Here is a 16,009-nt window from a genome sequence, read left to right as displayed (position 1 = left end):
CTAGCAGCACCAAACTTTCAGGGTATTTTTAGGAGACTCTCCTGATGATACCTCCCAGGTTTGGTGAAGTTTGGTTCAGGGGGGTCCAAAGTTATGGCCCCTCAAATGTGTAGCCCCCATCTTCCATTAGCTCCCATTGGAAACAATGGGGGATGGGATACCCCTTTGGGAGTCCATAACTTTGGACTGCCTGGAACAAACTTCACAAAGCCTGGATGGTATCAGTAAGAGACTCCCCTGATGACACCACCCAGGTTTGGTGAAGTTTGGTTCAGGGTGTTCAAAGTTATGGACCCTCAAAAGTGTAGCCCCCATCTTCTATTAGCTCCCATTGGAAACAATGGAGGATGGGGGCACCCCTTTTGGGAGTCCATAACTTTGGGGCCCCTGAACCAAACCTCACCAAACTTGGGTAGTATCATCAGGGGAGTCCCGCAAACAATCCCTGAAAGTTTGGTGCTGCTAGCTCAAACAATGCACCCCCCTGCAGGCCAGAAACTGAAAAAAACACTACAAATGTTTTAAAAATCCACAAACGGAGGGGCGGAGCTTCGGACATGAATGGGGGGGTTGAACCCAAGAACCCCCTCCTTACCTACATCCTTGAATATAAGCACAATTCCTCTGTCCCTATCTCTAAACATGCCTAAGCAGTTGTTACAAGAGGGTAGGCTCTTAAACTTAGAAGGTTACAATTCTCACAGAGTTCCCATTACCTGGAGGATGGGATCAGATTCCTGGGCGAGCACATGGTCCAACAATGGCTGCTCTATCCTGAGCCCAGGCAAGAGGTCTGCTCCCTTCAGTGGCCCAGCAGAAAGAGAGCTTGCCTCTCTGTTCCCAGCAGTTTTCAGGCCTCACCCCTCTCTCAGGGTCAGTTTGGGTTATCTTCTCCCCCTAGGTCAGTTACCTCTTCATGATGTCCCTCTGGCATTTTCAAGTCCTCCAAACCTATGATACCTGCTTGGAGAGAGGAAGGGGGTGGGAGGTGCCGTTTCTTCACAAGGGCCCAGAGGAGAAGAAATGTAATTGAATTTGAAGAAATGGTATGGGGGCAAAAATTTCTTGAGGAAGTGATTTGAGTAAAGAGGGAATGGGAGGGCCTCCCCATCCACCCACCATTCTTGTATTAGAAGCAATATTTACAACAACAACCTTTATTTGGCATTTAAAAATAGGTTCTAGAGCATTGCCAGACATTTTTGAAATACAAATCAAGAGTGCATTCAAAGCACAGACAGGAAGACTGTATATTACTTAGAAAGTTCTGTCACTTGTAAAAGAAATTTTGCTACTTTTCCCAAGAGCATGACATCTGTGTTTAACAGAAGCTCCACAACAGAGCAGTCGGAGTCTCTTTCAGATCTGTCTAGGGCCAGCCTGGGAGAGAAATGCCTAATGCCCACATATCTCAGACAGTCAAGAATAATTGTGAGCAAGAGTCTCCGCTTGATTTTTACAGTGTGGACAAACCCGATCCTGGAGAGGGATGGATAAGTAACGACCCTTTGTAATGGCCGATGGGAAGGTGTTGGATCTGGCCCTTGTGATAATCCATCTCTGTTGGGGTTCAGTTAATAATTCAAGATATTTGGCTATGTGCCCCTGTTCCGGTATTATTCCAACAGAGAGGGGTGAGCATGATTTATTTGCTTGCCTCAACAAGATGAGATATTCCTGTTCTAGAAGTCTACTTTTTAAGGTGGGTGTCAGCATACAGAGATCTTCAAGTAATAAACCTATTGAGTAAATTTTTGATTTGAGAAGTTGATACCATTCGGATGGGGAGGGGGAGGGCACGGATGGTGTCAACCCATCCCTCTTGTATTAGAAGCAATATCTTCAGCAGCAAGGTCATGAATGGGGAATCCAACGAGACTTGCTTTCTTTGTATCTCCTGCCTACCACTCCTTCACTTTAGGGGTTTTGGCTACGAACCCACCATTTGCAGTGAATAAAAGCACGTCTAAACAACTCCCTCCTGTCCTCCTTCTCCCTTTTCTGAAACAAACAATTTTCATGCTCCACAACCTACTCTTAGCAAGCAAACCCTCTTCCCAACACTACAATTAAGCAGTTGCTTTGCTCCGCCCAAGAGCCTATATATCCAAAGCTCTGTATGGATTTTATTCATTAAGAGACACTGAGGCAAACAGTGGACATGGCGACACAGCTGCGTTACCCGGGCAAGGTGGTGATCGTGACCGGTGGCACCTCAGGCATTGGTCTGTCCATCGTGAGAGAATTTGGTAGGAATGGAAAGAACTGGGTATTGTTTTTTGAAAGGCTGAAAACCCAACTGGGAGGAAAGACAGGAATACCTCGATGCACATCTTGGTGAGTGAGTCAAACCGTTGAGTTCTGTGTTGTTTCCCTTTTTCTCCAGTTCGCCAGGGAGCCAATGTGGTCTTCTTTTCAAAACCATCCGAAGGTGAGTCTAGAACCCGCGCCCCTCCAATAGGGCCTCCTGGTTTGCTACAACATTTTTTGAATGAACATTGTATCAGCTAAATTGTGTTCCACAGTCCCTCCATTGACATTCTCAACATAGAGTCTCACTGTTCCTTTTGCTCGTGTCTTGAATGGCAGGTCGCTGACCTGAACTAACTCTTCACTGCACGGTTCCATCTTCACAAAATAATCCCTGGAGTTTACCACACGATACGCAGCTCCCGAATCTAACAAGAATAAGCTCTTTGCAGTCTTTAGACTGGAGTTGGCAACCATATAGGTTGATTTTTGCTCATGCTTCCCTTTGTCTCTTGGGGGTTGGGGGTATGCTCTCCCTCCCTCTGTCTTCAGGAGTGAGCAGCAGTGGCGTAGGAGGTTAAGAGCTTGTGTATCTAATCTGAAGGAAGCGGGTTTGATTCCCAGCTCTGCCGCCTGAGCTGTGGAGGCTTATCTGGGGAATCCAGATTAGCCTGTGCACTCCCACACACGCCAGCTGGGTGACCTTGGGCTAGCCACAGCTTCTCGGAGCTCTCTCAGCCCCACCTACCTCACAGGGTGTTTGTTGTGAGGGGGGAAGGGCAAGGAGATTGTCAGCCCCTTTGAGTCTCCTGCAGGAGAGAAAGGGGGGATAAAAATCCAAACTCTTCTTCTTCTTCTTCTTCTTCTTCTTCTTCTTCTTCTTCTTCTTCTACATTACTCTGAGGCACGGCTTGTTTTCACAGGCTTTGTTCAGCTCCGCCTTCTCTGCAATGTTTCACTAGATGACCTGCCCTTCCACAACGGAAATATTTTGCAATTCTTCGTCATGAATGGCTTGCAACTCTCCAGACAGACAATTCTTCACATGCAGCATTCTCTTGCTTTCGTTTTGCATATTCATCCTTTAAAAAGGTCAACGCACGTTCCACTTTTAAGTCATTTTTCGCCTCTGCCGCCTCATTAGCATAGCCCTTTGGGAGGCTACTTAGAATTATCGCAGTAATCTCATCATCGTCAAACATCACTCTTGCTGATCTCAAAAGACTCACATGATTCATGATTTGATTTAAATGTTCATGCATGTTCCCGGAGTAATCTAATTTAAACATAAGAAGCTGCTTTCTGTCCTCCGACGGGTAATCCACACAGGAACAATAGAAGAAGAAAAAAGCCCCTTCCTTTATCTTGACTTAACTCAGTAGCTGTGTTTTAAATGGCTCTCCTCTGTGCAGCGAAAAGTCCTGGGGCCAAAATCTTTGTTGGGGCTTTATTTGTGATATGGCTATCACGCATCTTATGAGGCAGAGTTTGCACAATAAAAAAAAGCAAAGACAGTTGCTTATAGAAAAATACAGTTTACTATCTGTAAAGGAAGGGAAAGGTAACCTGGGAGAAGAAAACAAGTATCTTTCTATCTAGCTAACTCATTGGCGAGCTTCCACCTCGGCTATCACATGACTAAAAAGCTACGAGAGAGAGAGAGAGAGAGAGAGAGAGAGAGAGAGAGGGAGGGAGGATGTATCCTATGCACAAACCTGCATGTAGACCTAACTGACCAATGAGGGTCAATTACCTGGTCACTGACTTCTGACCTCACTAACTAATTCTGATACACAACATTAACCCCTTCATTGCTGGATTGTGTTACTGGCACTTGCCAAATCACATCACAACTGCACTGTTCCTCCAATTGCAGCGGAAAAGGGGAAAGCAATTCAGAGAGAGCTGCAGGATTCACGGTGCCCAGGGGATGCTTACTTCGAGGTCTGTGATGTCCGCAAGGAGGCAGACATTAAGGTAGGCTAAAACTGGGTGAGGACTCGTACTTCCCTGGGGGTTCTTCTTCAGCGTCACTGTTACCATTAGTAAAATTATTCTCCCTATTCTAATTCTCAAGTGTCCAAATGGAGGTGACACTTTTCTTCTGACTTGAATAATGCTCTGCTTTTTTTGTCTTGAATAATGCTCTGCTTTCATAAACTTAAGCATGAGTTTGTCGCCCACAAAGTAATGCCTCCCTCCTCTCCTTAAGTTCCTGCATATAATTCCACTTAACTTCTCTGTGAACCTTAAGCTTCTAGTCCTCACTGTCATAATATGCCATTCCCATCGCTGGTGTGAGGCAGGACCGGGTCATAGCTGTAGGGTTTGGTAGCGGGTATTGGGTGCAGCATCCAGGGTGCGTCCAGGGCACCATTTTGGTTGGAGAAGGAGAAGCCTCTTTAGAAAGAAGGTGATCCCCCTACAATCCTGTCTAGCTAGATCTTGCTGTCCTTCACTGGATCTTCTTCTTGGTATAAAACACATTGCAAATTTGCCCCTCACCCCATGTATGCAGCCTCTTGTGAGGTCTCTCCTCCTCTCTTCCTTGTGGCTCCCTTCCTACCCAACCTCTCAGTCTTGCTTTCAACTCTTGGAACAGGTGGCAACCAGGGCAGTTGTGATGGTGGCAGTGTCTTCTAGGTCTGGAACTGCAAGGCTCTTGACCATTGCTAATATTGTCCTGACTTAGAACTCTTTTTCATCCCTGTTCCTGCAGAGGTTGATTTCGGCCACTCTAGAACGTTATGGGTGCCTGGACTGCTTGGTGAACAATGCTGGAGATGGTAAGAGGTTTCCAGACAGTTGGGTGTGAGTAACAACAACATCAGAAGCCTTTTATTGGCATATAAGGGTTGTGAGGGTATTTCTTGTCTATTCAGAAGACTGCATGAACTTGTCCAACCATCAGTTTTAGGAACTACAGCTTCACAGGTTTACAAAGGAAGTAAAGAAATGACAGTGCCCTTCTCATAATAAGCTCTTAGGATTCCCTTCTGTGAAACCACAGGTCTCCCACACCAATATTTTCTCAAGGAAGGTCTTCTTTACTTCAAAATTAGTTAGCTTGTGGACTTTGCTGTTCCAGGGTGTAGTGATGGGATCTTTTGCTCTCTGTGGATTTTTCCCTCTGTGAAATACACTTCTTTTTTATATCCTCTTGCAAACAGTTAGACTTGACAAGATAGACGATGTGACTGCCCAAGACTTCTACAGCACCATGGAACTCAATACTCGGAGCATTTTGTTGGCATCAAAAGTGAGTGTTTCTAACTTGCAAGGAGTTTCCCTTTCCCGTGTGGGCAGCTGGGTTCACCCAGAGTTGAAAGTCAATGTTATACAATGTTGGAATGTTATATGACTCAGCGGTGCAATACTTTACCTGTGTCTTCTCTGCACCCCAAATCAAAATGATTCGCAAGGTCTATGGCTCAACAGCTGAGGACCTACTTTGCACCTTGCGATCTCCTGCTGCAAGAATTTCTACTTGCTGTGTTTTAAAGGGTCTCTGCCAACTGGGAATTCTAAGCTAGCTGTGTTAACATAATTGTTTGACACCAGCACATGGCAGCTTCAACAATTTCTGTTTTGAGATCAGGCACATTGTTTGTCTCCGTGTTTTGTGTACAGTATGCACTGCCCTACTTACGGGAAACGAGAGGAAACATCATCAACATGGCCAGTCTTGCTGGTATGATTGGGACCAACCATAGAGTGACGTATTCCTCAAGCAAGGTAATACTGACCCGTGGGTAAAATGGTTGCTAAAATAAACCAATTCCAAAAGATTCCTCTGTTTCAAAGTTTTATTCGTTCAAACTGCAGTTTTGGCAGATCTCCCGTGAGCTTCAGGGCGGAGTCTCAGAGCTTTATTGTTTGCAAACATTACTTATACCCTCCCTGAGCGTACACACCCTGTGTCTTTACTCATTGGCTGGGCTGCTCTTGTCATTCCTCCCCTTGCCCCGTACCAGGATTTTGGTTGCTGTATCAATCAAGCCTGTTTTTCTCCCCATTATCACTTTTGGCTTTAATCATTGCATTCTTTTCCTGGGAGCAACATCAGTGAATTTACAGCTTCTTGCAAATGCTAACGTTTTGCTTAAGTCTTACATTTCTCAGGCTCATTCCGCACACGCAAAATAATGCATTTTCAAACCACTTTCAAAACTGTTTGCAAGTGGATTTTGCCATTCCGCACAGCTTCAAAGAGCACTGAAAGCAGTTTGAAAGTGCATTATTCTGCATGTGCGGAATGAGCCTCAAATACCCATAGCAATCAGTTCCTTTGCACATTAGAAACGGGTCTTCCAGGGATAGTGATGACTCCGGGACTGAAAGCCAAGTGTTGATGGATGAGAAGGTCAGCCTCTGTACTTTCTCTCCTGCCCTCAGCAGGGTTTCCAAGATGCTTGGATAAAAATAATCAGCCTCTTTAGTGGAAGTTTAATAGCTCCCTGGATTGTAAGCATTATTTATGTCCACATTGTTAAAAACAACAACCCTCTTTCTGTTCATGCATATCAAACTGTACTCAAGGGCATAAAAGGAGACCAGGTTATTTGCGGTCAGTTGGCAACCACGCTTGTTGTGTGTTTCCCTTGCAGGGTGCAGTTATTGCAATGACCAAAACTCTGGCCATAGATGAGAGCAAATATGGAGTACGAGTCAACTGGTAAGAGTGATTATTATCCATACAGAACTCTTAATCTACTTTGCCTTGACAGAATAATTTCATGGAAGGAAGACAGGTCCTCCTTAACCCAGTGCCTGGAGCTTTTACTTGCTATTGTTGGCCGTCAAGTCACGGCTGATTTACAGGTTTCGGGTTTTCTAGGGAAGAGATTTCTGAAGGGGTATTGCCATTGCTTGCCTCCACTCCACTTGCCTCCTGGTATTCCTTTGAGGTCTTGCCAGATTTGAGGCTGAGAATAAGCGACTGGGCCAATGTCACCTAACAGGCTTCCATGAAATGAGCGGGGTTTATAGGCAAGGTTTTTTGCTGAAGGAAATAACAAGTTAATCCCCCCCCCCCCCCACCCCCCCCCCCCCCCACCCCCCCCCCCCCCCACCCCCCCCCCCCCCCACCCCCCCCCCCCCCCACCCCCCCCCCCCCCCACCCCCCCCCCCCCCCACCCCCCCCCCCCCCCACCCCCCCCCCCCCCCACCCCCCCCCCCCCCCACCCCCCCCCCCCCCCACCCCCCCCCCCCCCCACCCCCCCCCCCCCCCACCCCCCCCCCCCCCCACCCCCCCCCCCCCCCACCCCCCCCCCCCCCCACCCCCCCCCCCCCCCACCCCCCCCCCCCCCCACCCCCCCCCCCCCCCACCCCCCCCCCCCCCCACCCCCCCCCCCCCCCACCCCCCCCCCCCCCCACCCCCCCCCCCCCCCACCCCCCCCCCCCCCCACCCCCCCCCCCCCCCACCCCCCCCCCCCCCCACCCCCCCCCCCCCCCACCCCCCCCCCCCCCCACCCCCCCCCCCCCCCACCCCCCCCCCCCCCCACCCCCCCCCCCCCCCACCCCCCCCCCCCCCCACCCCCCCCCCCCCCCACCCCCCCCCCCCCCCACCCCCCCCCCCCCCCACCCCCCCCCCCCCCCACCCCCCCCCCCCCCCACCCCCCCCCCCCCCCACCCCCCCCCCCCCCCACCCCCCCCCCCCCCCACCCCCCCCCCCCCCCACCCCCCCCCCCCCCCACCCCCCCCCCCCCCCACCCCCCCCCCCCCCCACCCCCCCCCCCCCCCACCCCCCCCCCCCCCCACCCCCCCCCCCCCCCACCCCCCCCCCCCCCCACCCCCCCCCCCCCCCACCCCCCCCCCCCCCCACCCCCCCCCCCCCCCACCCCCCCCCCCCCCCACCCCCCCCCCCCCCCACCCCCCCCCCCCCCCACCCCCCCCCCCCCCCACCCCCCCCCCCCCCCACCCCCCCCCCCCCCCACCCCCCCCCCCCCCCACCCCCCCCCCCCCCCACCCCCCCCCCCCCCCACCCCCCCCCCCCCCCACCCCCCCCCCCCCCCACCCCCCCCCCCCCCCACCCCCCCCCCCCCCCACCCCCCCCCCCCCCCACCCCCCCCCCCCCCCACCCCCCCCCCCCCCCACCCCCCCCCCCCCCCACCCCCCCCCCCCCCCACCCCCCCCCCCCCCCACCCCCCCCCCCCCCCACCCCCCCCCCCCCCCACCCCCCCCCCCCCCCACCCCCCCCCCCCCCCACCCCCCCCCCCCCCCACCCCCCCCCCCCCCCACCCCCCCCCCCCCCCACCCCCCCCCCCCCCCACCCCCCCCCCCCCCCACCCCCCCCCCCCCCCACCCCCCCCCCCCCCCACCCCCCCCCCCCCCCACCCCCCCCCCCCCCCACCCCCCCCCCCCCCCACCCCCCCCCCCCCCCACCCCCCCCCCCCCCCACCCCCCCCCCCCCCCACCCCCCCCCCCCCCCACCCCCCCCCCCCCCCACCCCCCCCCCCCCCCACCCCCCCCCCCCCCCACCCCCCCCCCCCCCCACCCCCCCCCCCCCCCACCCCCCCCCCCCCCCACCCCCCCCCCCCCCCACCCCCCCCCCCCCCCACCCCCCCCCCCCCCCACCCCCCCCCCCCCCCACCCCCCCCCCCCCCCACCCCCCCCCCCCCCCACCCCCCCCCCCCCCCACCCCCCCCCCCCCCCACCCCCCCCCCCCCCCACCCCCCCCCCCCCCCACCCCCCCCCCCCCCCACCCCCCCCCCCCCCCACCCCCCCCCCCCCCCACCCCCCCCCCCCCCCACCCCCCCCCCCCCCCACCCCCCCCCCCCCCCACCCCCCCCCCCCCCCACCCCCCCCCCCCCCCACCCCCCCCCCCCCCCACCCCCCCCCCCCCCCACCCCCCCCCCCCCCCACCCCCCCCCCCCCCCACCCCCCCCCCCCCCCACCCCCCCCCCCCCCCACCCCCCCCCCCCCCCACCCCCCCCCCCCCCCACCCCCCCCCCCCCCCACCCCCCCCCCCCCCCACCCCCCCCCCCCCCCACCCCCCCCCCCCCCCACCCCCCCCCCCCCCCACCCCCCCCCCCCCCCACCCCCCCCCCCCCCCACCCCCCCCCCCCCCCACCCCCCCCCCCCCCCACCCCCCCCCCCCCCCACCCCCCCCCCCCCCCACCCCCCCCCCCCCCCACCCCCCCCCCCCCCCACCCCCCCCCCCCCCCACCCCCCCCCCCCCCCACCCCCCCCCCCCCCCACCCCCCCCCCCCCCCACCCCCCCCCCCCCCCACCCCCCCCCCCCCCCACCCCCCCCCCCCCCCACCCCCCCCCCCCCCCACCCCCCCCCCCCCCCACCCCCCCCCCCCCCCACCCCCCCCCCCCCCCACCCCCCCCCCCCCCCACCCCCCCCCCCCCCCACCCCCCCCCCCCCCCACCCCCCCCCCCCCCCACCCCCCCCCCCCCCCACCCCCCCCCCCCCCCACCCCCCCCCCCCCCCACCCCCCCCCCCCCCCACCCCCCCCCCCCCCCACCCCCCCCCCCCCCCACCCCCCCCCCCCCCCACCCCCCCCCCCCCCCACCCCCCCCCCCCCCCACCCCCCCCCCCCCCCACCCCCCCCCCCCCCCACCCCCCCCCCCCCCCACCCCCCCCCCCCCCCACCCCCCCCCCCCCCCACCCCCCCCCCCCCCCACCCCCCCCCCCCCCCACCCCCCCCCCCCCCCACCCCCCCCCCCCCCCACCCCCCCCCCCCCCCACCCCCCCCCCCCCCCACCCCCCCCCCCCCCCACCCCCCCCCCCCCCCACCCCCCCCCCCCCCCACCCCCCCCCCCCCCCACCCCCCCCCCCCCCCACCCCCCCCCCCCCCCACCCCCCCCCCCCCCCACCCCCCCCCCCCCCCACCCCCCCCCCCCCCCACCCCCCCCCCCCCCCCCCCCCCCCCCCCCCCCCCCCCCCCCCCCCCCAGCCCCCCCCCCCCCCCCCCCCCACCCCCCTCCCCCCCCCCCCACCACCCCCCCCCCCCCGCACCCGGCCCCACCCCCCCCCCGCCCCCCCCCCCCCCTCACTCCCCCCCCCCCCCCCCCCCCCCCAGGAGGGGGGGGGAGTCTGTTATACACTGTGTCCACTGTTACACAACAAAGCTCAGTTCTTCAAAAGCAGAGCTTCTGACTGTTGGAAACAAAGCCCAGCATGCAGAGGTGTATCCAGGAAAAACGAAGCCCGTGGCAAAATCTGAGTTTTTCACACACACTCCACCATTCCATTTTCCCTACATTTTGCGCCAGACTCCATTTTGTATAGATACACCTGTGTATCCTACCCGCTTTTTTATTCATTCTTAATCTATTCCCTTCCATCCCTACGCTCTTCACCCTGCACGGAGGAAACATTGGTAACCTAAAGGAACTCCATGCCATTAGCTTTGTGTTGGATTAAGAACAGGATATTAAAAAAACAACGCTATTCACAGGTTGAAACACTTGCTTTATGAGAAAATCTCAAAAAGATTAGGAGGAACGGCTTGCAGCTCATAAAGCGTACTTGACACACACATACCCAGCACTTCCTGGCTGAGGGAAAATGGGCGCAAGTCAGAAATAGGCGATGCCGTCAAAGCCCATAATTATACCACATACCATCCTGGGGCAACTCTAACCGCCATTCAGCAGTCCGGACCAATGGCGGCAAAGTCAAACAAGCTTTTTCAAATGCCACTTTCAAAATAAACTACAAAAAAGTGTGTTAGCTTTAAAAGGGAGAAAAGTGACTATCCACCAATTATGAACAATGTGAAGTTTGAACAGGAAAATGCGAAACAGTTACACAGAAGACACATATGCACCAAAGTTCAGCTTACAGAGCCAGACACCTGAGACTTCCTAGGGGAGTTTAAGGTAGAGATAGTTGATCTACTAAACCATAAATGTAAGCTTATCATTAGATGCAGCAGCTGGACATTTGAATTATTTATTGGAATCTAGTTAATATGGCTGATGTGTAGATCCATGTTGTCCTTATTTTGTAATTGTGGTTTTCTCAGTGAATTTACCAGCCCCCTCTTGCTAGTAGGAGGTAGAATTGCCACAATCTACAACAGAGTGGTCCTGAACATTTAAGAAACATTTTCCTTGTCTTACTTGAATTTGGAGAATATGGCGGGTATACACCGAGGTCTGTAAGGTTCGAGGTCCTACTGTGGAATCTTGAAAGTAAACTGAATGCTTAACCTAACAGAACTAAAGCAGATCTAAATGTATGTGTAACATTCTGTGTATGTGTTACAGTCGCATTTGAAAATGAAGCGGTCCCTCTACTAAATGCTCTATTGTGCAAGAGAAGAAGAAGAAGAAGAAGAGAGAAGAAGAAGAAGAAGAAGAAGAAGAAGAAGAGAAAGAAGAAAAGAAGAGGTCTGCCCTTATATACCAGAAAGCCATGGTGCGACCGCACTAAGATTACTGTGTTCAAGGTTGTTGTCGCCGCATCTCAAAAAGGATGTCGAAGAGATAGAAAAAGTGCAGAGAAAGGGCAGAGCGGACGATTGAAGGATTGGAACATCTTCCTTATGAAGGAGGAAGCTGCGAAGCGTTTAGAATCTTTAGTTTGGAGAGGAGGCGATCTGAGGGGGAATATGATTAAAGAATATAAAATTATGCATGTAGGGTAGAAAATGTTGACAGAGGAGAAATTTTTCACTCTTGCAATAATACTAGAACTAGGCGAAATCCATTGAAAATGCTGCTGGGGGGGAGAGAATTAGGACTAATAAAAGGAAACGCTATTCCACGCCAACGTGTGATTGGTGTTTGGAATAATATACTTGCCACAGGAGGTGAAAACCGCCACTAACCTGGATAGCTTTAAAAGGGGCTTGGTTACGTTTATGGAGGAGAAATAGGTCTATAAGCTACCAATCTTGATCCTCCTTGATCTGAAGTTGCAAATCACCTTCCGCTTGAATAAGGTGCTGGGGTGCAGCAGCGGCAGCAGGCTTTCATTACTTTCACGGCATCCGCCATGTGAGCTCCCAAAAGAGCACCTGGTGGAGCCCACTGCAGTATTAGCAGAGTGCTGGACCTAGATGGACTCTGATCTGATCCAGCAGAATAAATTGTATGTTTCGCCCTCAGATACTTGAGAAGAAGAAGAAGAAGAAGAAGAAGAAGAAGAAGAAGAAGAAGAAGAAGAAGAAGAAGAAGAAGAAGAAGAAGAAGAAGAAGAAGAAGAAGAAGAAGAAGAAGAAGAAGAAGAAGAAGAAGATGATGATACAAGGGGGCATGGCCATGCAGTCGTCTCCTCCTTCATCTTATGACACCATAACCTACCATTCAAGAGCAGTTAGCTTTCAGTAATACAATGTGGAATGGGATGTGGGGGACCTGAGGTATAACAATATGGGCTTCCACTTAGATAGGAACTCTTGGGCATCTTGGAAAATCTCATTCTCAAGATCTCTGGCAGTTTCTGCTGCCTAAATCAAGAAATTACATGAATGGATTAATAGATATCAGGCGACTGTGCAGTTAAATTGTTTAGGGAGATTGGGAAATTCTGGAAGTGATCAGGATATATAAATCTAGGAAGGCAGGTTTTAGTTGAGAGGATGGATACCCAGTGGGATATAATGCCAAAGAGGAAATCCTCCAAAGCAGCCATTTTTTCCAGGGAAACTAATCTCTGTTGTCTGGAGATCTGAACCAATCAGGGGCTGCCTGGCATGGGAACCAAACACGGCACCTATCAGAGTCCAGGGATGGAAATGGGTGTGGCCAGGGCCTCTCACCCCACACCAGCCCTCCCACCCCTCTTGTATTAGAACAAATATCCTCAGCATCAAGATCATGAATGGGGAATCCGCCGGGGGCACTTGCTCTGCTTTGTCTCACCCGCCTGCCGCTTCTTCCGCTTTTGGGCATTTGGCTCTGAACCTTAACCGGGTTTCAGTGGGCCATAAGTGCTTCTAAAAATATTCCTCCCATCCTTCTTCTCCCAGTTCTGGAACAAACAACTTTTATGCTCCACAATCTAGTCTTAACAAGGTAGCCACAAACTCTCCTCCCAACACAACAATTAAGCAGTTGCATTGCTCCACCCAAGAGTCTATATATACAATGGATTTCAGGGATTTTATTCATTAAGGGATACAGAGGCAAACAGCAGACATGGCAGGGACGGCGGCGCTCGTTACTTGGTGGTGGTGATGGTGACCCGTGGCACCGCAGGCATGTGGTCTGGCCATGTTGAGAGCTGGTGAGGATGAAGGAAGAGCAGGGATGAGTTGTTTTTCTGAAAGACCGGGTAACCAGGAGGAAAGGCAGAGGACCTGCCAAGTGGCCATCCTTGCAGAGGCGAATTAAAGCAGGTGGGTTCCTGCATTTGCATGCCGCTCATACTCTTCCCATGCTCCAGATTCCTTAGAGGCGGCATTGGTCGCTACAATTGCAATACCATAAGAAGGGTGAGAATCCCTAGAACTAGCGTGGCTCACGCCACCCTGACTTGGGACTCTGTCCTGGTAAAATATATATATGTATGGAGTTACCTCTACTACGAGATCCTTCACAAAGGCAATTTTACAAAGTTCACATTAAGAATATTATGAAGAAGCACAAAAATGGTTCACTGAGAAACACACTAAAACCCAATTAAACAATTACAACCTAAAATTATTCTCACAAAATAGATGTCAGAACTCAATAGTAAAAGCAATTTGAAAAGATCTACTCCTCCTGGGAAAAATAGACAACAATGTTCAGTCTCTTCTGGGTTCTGAATACTTATCGGTCATCAATTTCATCCACTTCCCCTGTTCCTGGTAGACGCTTCGAGGGGCGGAGTTACTACTCCTGAAATTGTTTACACTAGAAACAAGACTGTATTAGGTTCTGTTGCAGCCCTTTTAGTTTGCCTTTTTCTCCAAATGGAGAAAACGAGCAAGAGGGAGAAGAATAGATTTTCAATGCATTTAACCAAATCCCTTATTGTATTTAGAAACTTTTTTGTGTATTTAGAGCTTGGACACAGCCAGAGAGGAAAATGGAGGAACTAGGCTGAAAGCACTTCAGAAAAAAGGTGGGGATTGAAGGCTTGTTTGGCTAACAACTAAACACGTTACTTCCACTACCCAGCGGAAAAGGGACAAACAATTCAGAGAGAACTCACAGAATTCAAGGTTGCCCAGGGGAGGGCCCCGGCGCGAAAGTCCTGTGATATCCGCAAAAGGAGACAGGCAATAAGGTAAAGGCTAAAACTGGCTGGGGACTCGTACATCCCTGGGGGTTCTTCTTTAGCATCACTATAGCCATTATTTAAAATTGTCTCCCACTTGTTCTAATTCTCCGGTATCCAGTGGCGGTGACACTTTTCTTCTGGGTTTTTAGTCTTGAATAATGCTCTGCTCCCTTAAACTAAAGCATGGAGTTTGTCACCACTTAAAGTTGCTCACCTCTCTCCTTTGCTTATGTTCTTGCATTTAGTTCCACTTAACTTCTCTGTGAACTGTAAGCTTCTAGTCTTCACTGTCATAGTATGCTATTCCCATGGCTGATGTGCGGCAGGGAGGTAGCAGCCAGCAGCTCTGGTGGGTGGGGTGGTTTAGCATGGGGTGGAAGCCCAGGGAACTTATTTCAGGTTGATATGCAGTCCTGGACAAAGAGAAGCCTCTTTAGAAAGAAGGTGATCCCCCTACAACCCTGTCTAGCTGGATCTTGCCTGTCCCTCACTGGATCTTCTTCTTAGTACCATCGCTCTGTGCAGAAGGGGTCTTCAAACTATGGCCCATCCAGATGTTCATGGACTACAATTGCATCAGCCCTGCCAGCATAGCCAGAGTATGGTGGGGCTCGTAGGAATTGTAGTCTGTCAACATCCCTGAAGGGCCATAGTTAATGAAAAAATGCTCTATTCCAAAAGGAAGCTGTTCACAATACAGCAATCTCCATCAATAAAAGGCTAGAGCACGCTCTCCCCGAGCCAAATCCGATCCTGCCTCTCTGCCACGTATGGACCTCCTTCTTTGGTTTATCCTCTCCTCTCTTCCTTGTGGCTCCTTTCCCTACCTTGCCTCCACCAGTTCTTTGCTCATCCAGCTCCTCTCGGAACAAATTGTGACAAGGGCGAGTTAATGATGGTGCGGAGTCAACCTTGTAGGCCGGCCTGGAACATTCTGAAAATCCCTGGACTATCATTAATATTAATCCCAACGTAGAGCTCTTTTCATTCCTGTACCTGCAGAGGTTGATTGCGGCCGCTCTGGGCACGCTATAAGATTGCCCCTGGACTGCTTGAGTGGTGGAACTGGCGCTGGAGGATGTAAGAGAGTGCCAGAACGATTTAGGTGGGATTAGCAACAACAAAAGCCCTGTATTAGCATATGAGGGTTGTGAGGGTGTTTCTTGTGTATTCAGTAGACAGAATGAAGTTGTCCAACCATCAGTTCTAGGAACTACAGCTTCCCAGGTGGCTGTTTACCAATGAAGGAAAGAAATGACAGTGCCTTTATCATATGCCGTGTTTCTATGAAGGTCGTAGGACTCCCTTCTGTGAAACCACACGTCTCCCACACTAACACTTTCCCAAGGAAGGTCTTCTTCACGTCAAGATTAGTTAGCTTGTGGACTTTACTGTTCCAGGGTGTAGTGATGGGATCTTTTGCTCTTTGTGGCTTTTGCCTCTGTGAAATACACTCCCATTTGATATCCTCTTGCAAACAGCTAAAATTGACAAGATAGATGATGTGACTGCCCAAGATGCCCGCAACGCCATGGAATTCAACACTCTGAGTATTTTGTTAGCATCAAAGGTGAGTGTTTCTAACTTGCAAGG

General features: G+C 54.0%; 1 protein-coding gene across 1 annotated transcript in view; it reads left to right on the top strand.

The window, feature by feature from the left end:
• Nucleotides 1-2,161: 2,161 nt before the first annotated feature.
• LOC125444288 overlaps nt 2,162-16,009 on the top strand; it is a 32,635-nt gene continuing 18,787 nt past the window's right edge. Inside the window, 9 exon segments of the mRNA XM_048516715.1 lie at nt 2,162-2,249; nt 2,387-2,431; nt 4,127-4,227; nt 4,970-5,036; nt 5,421-5,509; nt 5,881-5,985; nt 6,858-6,925; nt 11,229-11,260; nt 15,898-15,986. Coding sequence (XP_048372672.1) covers nt 2,162-2,249; nt 2,387-2,431; nt 4,127-4,227; nt 4,970-5,036; nt 5,421-5,509; nt 5,881-5,985; nt 6,858-6,925; nt 11,229-11,260; nt 15,898-15,986 — 684 coding nt within the window.

This window comes from Sphaerodactylus townsendi, linkage group LG15 (genome assembly GCF_021028975.2).
Source record: "Sphaerodactylus townsendi isolate TG3544 linkage group LG15, MPM_Stown_v2.3, whole genome shotgun sequence".
In the NCBI taxonomy this organism is placed as follows: domain Eukaryota; kingdom Metazoa; phylum Chordata; class Lepidosauria; order Squamata; family Sphaerodactylidae; genus Sphaerodactylus; species Sphaerodactylus townsendi.
The sequence above is the reverse complement of the archived record's forward strand: the minus strand, read 5'-3'. Positions and strand labels throughout refer to the sequence as shown.